Below are 7,519 nucleotides of genomic sequence, written 5' to 3'. Positions count from 1 at the left end.
GTCTCTTTTAGAGCTCAAACCTATTGGGTTCCTTAAAAACATTTGGTATGTGGTGAGCATTTGTACAACTCTGGTGTGTGAAACTATCGGAATAGATGACTTTYTGAAAGTATTTTCAACCTTTTTTGCAACTATTTCTGTAACCTCTTTACTCCTAGGTTCATAGTTGTCGCCTCGGAGTCACCCTATACGAAATCTTTCCAACTGATAAAACAAAAGAACATCCTGGTAAGTATGTAACTGGGACTCAGAGAGATTGTGCGGATATATGCCAAACACATGACATTTCTGTCTAAATTTAAATTTAGATACATACATTTTGAGTTCTGTGTTCTGTTGAGAGAATATAAGTGATAGCACTCGGCGAAATCAACGACAAGAGTGAAGAAACTCGATGAAAAAATATTTATGTGGAGACCAGTCMGAACGTGTCCTTTGGCGTAGGTGAATGAATGTGAGTGATAGCACTCGGCGAAATCAACGTCAAGAAATGTGGCCGCAAGCCTTTTTTCACCTTGCGCTGTGGYGCGCCGCATTTTCGCTCGTATCTCGGGAACAGTTCGACCTACGGCCATACCATTTCGCTAGCAACTGACGTGACAACTAACTTTTGTTTTATAAATTTTGCCATGATCTCAAAACAAAAAGTTGCATTGGAATCAGGGAGTACTAAGGCAACTTTTCCGCACTATTAGAAATCCCGAATCAAAAAAAGTCCGGAATCGACCCACCCTAATGTCTGTCCGTCCGTCCGTGCAAGCTGTAAYTTGAGTAAAAATTGAGATATCATGATGAAACTTGGTACACGTATTTCTTGGCTYCATAAGAAGGTAAAGTTCAAGGATGSGTAAAATCGGCCCACTGCCACGTCCACAAAATGGCGAAAACCGAAAACCTATAAAGTGTCATAACTAAGCCATAAATAAAGATATTAAAGTGAAATTTGGCACAAAGGATCGCATTAGGGAGTGGCATATTTGGACGCCCCCGCCCCCTACTAAGTTTTTTGTACATATCTCGGAAGCTACTATAGCTATGTAAACCACACTCTATACAGTCGTTTACTTTAGGCATTTCCATATACAGTTCAAAAACGGGAGAAAGCGGATAATAACCACGCCCATCTCCCATACAAAGGTTATGTTGAAAATCACTAAAAGTGCGTTAACCGACGAACAGAAAACGTCAGAAACACTAAATTTTACGGAAGAAATGGCAGAGGGAAGCTACGCRGGCTTTTTTTTAAATTGAAAATGGGCGTGGCGTCGCCCACTTATGGACGAAAAACCATGTCTCAGGAACTACTCGACCGATTTCAATGAAATTCGGTACATAATATTTTCTTAACACCTTGATGACATCTACGAAATATGGGTGAAATCGGTTCASAACCACGCCTTCTTCCAATATAACGCTATTTTGAATTCCATYTGATGCCTTCTCTGTATAATATATMCWTTRGGAACCAATGATGATAGCGGAATAAAACTTTACACAAATACGGTATTTGATGCGAGAGCATAAAATGTTCGGTGACACCCGAACTTAGCCCTTCCTTACTTGTTAAAAATAACTCTCTTAAACTTCTGATTTATTTAAAATAGTTATCTGAATTTTCAGTTTTTRCAAATAATAGCTTTGAGGAAGAATTTCGTAATAATTTCGATTCTCTAGGCGACTGAAAATAATTCGACTACATCTCACAAAATAAATTTGTCAACTGCTCATAAGAATGCAAATCAAAAGTCGAATAGACTGTAAATTATGTTAATGTGTAATCATACCTGCATACTTGTATGTTCATTGTTATTTCATGGGAGCAAATTTGTTTACGTTTACGTTTTAGCTTGGCAACTATTGATTCCTTTTCACGTGTAGCAAATTTTTAAAGTCGTAACAAAAGCAATTTTTGTAAATCAGTTTAGTTTTGTTATTATCAATTTCTGCATTTTCTTCAAATGCAGATCCCAATTAAATATTTATAATAAAGAAAACTGGCCCTCATATTCATTATGTTATCTATTCATGTCGATCGATAAAGGTAAAATAAAAAAGTTTTGTATATGCCAAGGGCGTAATTGCACCATATTTATCGGAATCCAAGTTATTATTACGTACGTATCTACAGTGGTCCAAATTTAATAAGTTCAAAATATTGGTACCAAATACAAATATACATTGAGTCTCATTTACCTCGGTAAATTCCGCATTCATAGGATCACCAATAATTTTTCCATCAGCTTGCTTATATCCAGCATAGGAGATTAGCTGGCTATTCCAAATGCGATAATCGTGACGGCCATCTGTGCGCTGCGGAAATATCGTAATTGCTGACCTAGAAACCGGAATGAACAAATAAACGTCAATAAAAAAGCATTAAAAGAGCTGCTATTATTTTCTATGTATGTAAACACAAACTTTTCATTGGGTGCGCTTTTTTACTGCGCATTGTCAAGTTTGACAAGTTTAATTCAATTCAAAGTTTTCACAGTAATAATGGTCAGTAAAGTTGTATGTTCATTGTAGTTCATCCTGCTGAGTGTATAAGTTGATATAAGTAACATTCTAAATTATAGCTAACACTAATATTTAGGAAGTAACATCCGCTACGAGCCGCTTAAGCTACAATTTTTAAGAATTATAATATACGGTACAGGCAGAATAATGTTAATTTTTAGCTTAATTTTTAAATTTAATTTTTGAATAAAGAAGGTCATACGGACCTTACAAAGGTCCCGAAAGGTGCCGAAGTAAAAGGCCCGATAACTGGCGACCGAGCAAAGCGAAGCCAGATAACGAGCAAATTAAAGCCCGATAACGAGCAAAGTGAGAAAAAGCCTGATAACGAGCGAAGAGCAATCCGCGCAACTCAACCAATATTATTAGTATTACACCGGAATCTACGTGGTACAAACAGAGTGAAAATATACGCCCGAGGACAGAAAGAAAAGGACAACACACGGTCACCGGTCATGGGAGGGAAGCTGACAAAGCTAAACAAAAAAGGCTTGTACAGCCAATAATTTTTAATATTTAAAAGGGCCTCCGTTTCTTATAACAGTAAAATAAATCTGCGACTTTGCTGTAAAAGGGGTCTTCCAGATATTAATAAAATAAATAATACAAAAGGAAAAAATATATTCTAAAGAAAATAAACCAAAATCTAAATAAAAATGTCTAACCCAAATAATTTGATACGGCCACCAGTGCTAGGGAATACAGCTCCCGCTGCAAAAGCAAGACCTTCCATTTCTAGCAACCAAATCTCACCAGAATTGGCACATTTAGTTCAAAACGTCTTAACTCAGATGTAACAGACGGACGGACAAACCATAATAAAAAATACTCTAAATAAGACAACGTGAACGAAATGGACAAAATTCCTGCCGTAGTGCGACCACTATGAGAATTTTCAGGGAACGCTTCGGAGTTTATCTCCTGGAAGAAAAGTGTCGAGCGGATTCTGAGGATATATGAACCCTCAAAAACATACCACGATATTTTGGCATATTAAATGTAATTCGAAATAAAATTATAGGGAAAGCAGACATAGCACTAGAGTCGTATAACACGCCTTTAGATTTGACAGCAATATCTAGGATTTTTACTATCCATTACGCAGACAAAAGAAACATTGATACTTTAGAGTATCAAATGAATTTTCTCATACACGGAAGACTAACAATTAATGATTTTTATTAAAAGGTCTATTCGCACCTATACCTAATCCTTAACCCTTCGTTGCATGATTTAATTTCCGTGAAAATAAAAATTTTTTTGAATCAAATTTTTAATTTGGGCTATTATAAGATGACAAATTTTATGATTGTCGTGTTTCTAGGAACAGAGTTACGTAACATTGCACATATGCAATATCATGCAGCAAATCTAATAAAATTACAAGGAGGTTACTGAATGGATATGCTCTTTATTTTATTGAATGAAAGTGGACAGAAGTAAACTCATTTATTTTACAATAAATTTCAGTTTATTCTAAACGAAATTTTGTGAAGCAATTTCTTGATTTGCTGAAACATAAATTAATTTCACGTATTGCACCTAACATTTGTACATATAACAACTTGTAATTTTCAAATGACTCGAGTGTCCACCCATGTTAGACAGTGATCCATTTGGTTCAACCGTACTTCATTTTCAGTGATTGGGCTACTTCTCTGGTGCTTTCTATAGAAATAAAGTATAAGAATTATACTTATATGTCGCAAATACCACTTCTTAGAGGGTATTTCGATTTTGTATCGGCCTATGAAGGAATCTAGCAAATCAACTTGTTATACTTTGATAGAACGTTTGGGCAAGCGACACTTAATTTCCGTCCAAATATCGCATCATACCGTTAAACTGCTAGTTCAGTAGTTTGAAATTAAAAGTAACGATTGTATTATCTCTTCAATAAGCTACAGATATGTATATGAAAGTTGTCCACTTTTGCATATTTAAGGGATTTTTCTTGTGATTTCTTCATCGTAATTTCTCGTCTAGAAGCTTTAAATTGGGAATTCGGATCTTTACGTTGCCAAGAGATGTGTATTAATTTAAAAAACAAGAAGCTTTTTACTTCTTTTATGGGGGAATATCCCCTATATATGTCGGGACTTGATTCCAAATCAATTTCCTTAGGAAGTCTATTGATGCTGTTATTTTGGGGCAGTATATATTTCGAAGTTGTAATTGTATCCAGATATACCTGCCAAAACATACAACTTTTCGAATTTATTCAGTGACATAGTGTCTTGTATTCATTTCATGCCTACTGTTGGCGTCCAATGTCTTCGAATATTTAGGATTTGAACAATCGACATCACAGTACATATCCGTAAAAACCTTTTCAGATCTTTTTTGTCTATATCATTCATTTTGGCTCTTTTTGACAAGTGACAAGTGAGCGACAAATACTTTTTTCCTTTTTGTACCGAAAACCATGGATATAAGTAATGAAAACTCCCTAAACTGAGCTTCAATACAATTTATGGTCGAAGACCAACTTGCAATTAACATTTTCAAAACACCCCATATGCTAGCAAAATGAATAGGCAAGTCGAAAGATTTCATTCCACAYKTTCTGAAATTATGCGTTGTCTTCATGCCGAACACACCCACCGCTTATTTCAAGAACTCTTGCAACGATCTAGAACATACGAATACACTGTGGAACATTTTTGGGACTATTGTTTGGGGGGTGAGAAATTCCAAGTCAGGGTGATGGTACTAGATCAGTATGTGTCAGTTTTTTTTATGACCTTTTAATTTTTTCCTTATATTGATGTTTTTTCGCTTAGTTGCAACATTTTGCCAAAAACGTAGTTTAACATAACTCGCGAACCAATGTCCGATTTTGATGAAACAAATTTAGAAAAATTAAGAATTAAAATTTCTATTTGTTTTTATTGATTTTTATTCAAAAAAGTTATTCCCCAATAACTCCAGACTTCTGGCCATAAACTACTAAAAAAATAAAGTAAACATTTNATTTATTTTTATTTATTTTAATAAATATTGCCTAGACTTTTTCGATGGTGGTTGTTCGGGACTAGTGGCATCGCTTTCATCAGTTTCTGAACCACACATTATGTCAATGTGTGACTCCACTGTTGGCCCTTCTGCATCTCCTCAAAATTCTTTATCATCAAGATCATCCCTGTCTTGCAACAACAAGCTTACTCCACCAGCAAATTTCCGCAATTATTGCACTCGGCGACTTGTTGCCTCTATATCTGTAAGTTTTTGTTTTATTAAAATGAGTCTGAAAAATAAAAAATCAGTATTACCTCATTTCAAATGGCATAGCAACTTGATGATAGCGTTCACCTTGTTCCTTCGGTAGCCAAGGACATGTGGACACCAATTTCCGAGAATGTTCTTAACATCCTTGCGACAGAAACATCGTAGTTGTTAGAACGATGCTTTCCCAACGAGCCTTCTACTACTTCTTTGATTGCCTGCCATGCATTCAATTCAGCGTCAATCAAAATGTTGTTGAATGCGTCACTTTTAATCAGCTTTCGTATATCTGGATCATTTAGTACACCTGATTGGAAAAAATTAATTTGTTAAGATGAAATGAAAGAAATGAATGTGATATTATAACTTACTTTCTTTAATTTTACTTTTGCTGAGTCTCGGGTAAATTAGTTTCAAAAACAAGAAAACTTCATCTCTTTTGGCGACAGTTTTGATAAAATTCTTAACAATTCCAAGTTTAATATGCGGTGTAGGCAGCAATATCTTCCCTTTCAGCACTAGAGGCGCACGAATATTATTATTATATATAATATTGGCCGTTTGTAACCGGCTGTTCTCTCTGAGAAACAAATCGCGTGTCCCAATAGCACAAAAAGTACATATATTTTATATAGCTGCTTTGAAGACCGTAAACCATTGCTAAAACTTTTAAATCGCAGCATTTTTAAAATATTTTCCAGTGCATCATATGTTTCTTTCATTTCTGTACTATAGGAGATTGGAACTGAAGGTTTTTTATTGGTCTTATGCAGACCTCAAGCTGAGTTTTGAACTGTCAATAAATAATCTCCAGTCATCTGCTTCATATTTTATTTCCATTGCGTTTATCAATTTTCCTACATCCGGGCAATATGCAGAAGTTGTTTCATCATTCAAAAGGAACAACTTTGGAGTGTTGCCTGACGACTTCAATAAGCTGTGACTTTCACACCGGGTGCCAATAAATTGTTTGATTTCGAAATGAAAGCCAGCTCTTCCGATTTATGGTGTGTTAATTCCAACTTGGCAACAATTCAATCAAGCTTATTTGGATTTATTAAAATTGGCTCATTGGATACTGATGGCTCATATAGGGGATCATCACCTGCATGATATGTCGGAGCAGTTGTAAAAGAGAAAATATCTGGGCTAGAAGCTTTTGGCACAGGAATGTGGTCCGAATGAGGCAATGGTGTTGCGGCACTTGCAGCACCAACATAATTATACGACTGGCGGACGGCGCCCAACTCTCTTTCGATTACGATCCGTGCGCATATACGCATTATCAGCCAGCAGCTTGCTTCTTTTTTTCGCGATCCTCCTTGTCATTTCCGTCGTCACTGAATCAATTGGTGAGTCCGTGGGTTTTATATTAATTCGTTTTATATCGAATAACTATGGTCCTTCGAGCCGTACCGGACGGCACTAGTGGTAACACAAAATAACATATCGGTCACGGTGACGCGTTAATTAAATAAAATAAAAGTGAAAAGTGAAAAAAAAGAAAACTAACGGTGGTGATACAGGTTGAAAAAACCTTTGTAAAAAATCTGAACAAAATAACATCTCGATCACGGTGACGCGTTAATTAAATAAAATAAAAGTGTAAAAAGAAAAAAAAAACAAAAAAAAAAAAAAAAAAAAAAAAAAAAAGAATAGTAATAATTTATATACATACATATGTGGTGATACAGGTTGAAAAACCGTTGTAAAAAATCTGAAAAGAAAAACGGGTGTTGACATAGTAAAACAAAACCGTTGGTGGCAATAAAAAAAA

The 7,519-nt window shown here is 35.4% G+C and overlaps 1 protein-coding gene across 2 annotated transcripts in view; it reads right to left on the bottom strand.

Annotated features, from left to right (window-relative positions):
- Positions 1 to 7,519, bottom strand: part of LOC108968082 (nitric oxide synthase) — a 223,527-nt gene that overhangs the window by 112,951 nt on the left and 103,057 nt on the right. For both annotated transcript variants that reach the window (XM_018931849.1, XM_018931850.1), the window contains exon 6: positions 2,194 to 2,335. In XM_018931849.1, the coding sequence (XP_018787394.1) occupies positions 2,194 to 2,335 (142 nt within the window). The remainder of the gene's footprint in view (positions 1 to 2,193; positions 2,336 to 7,519) is intronic.

Source organism: Bactrocera latifrons, unplaced genomic scaffold (assembly GCF_001853355.1).
Source record: "Bactrocera latifrons isolate USDA-ARS-PBARC rearing strain unplaced genomic scaffold, ASM185335v1 scaffold_200, whole genome shotgun sequence".
NCBI lineage: Eukaryota > Metazoa > Arthropoda > Insecta > Diptera > Tephritidae > Bactrocera > Bactrocera latifrons.
The sequence above is the reverse complement of the archived record's forward strand: the minus strand, read 5'-3'. Positions and strand labels throughout refer to the sequence as shown.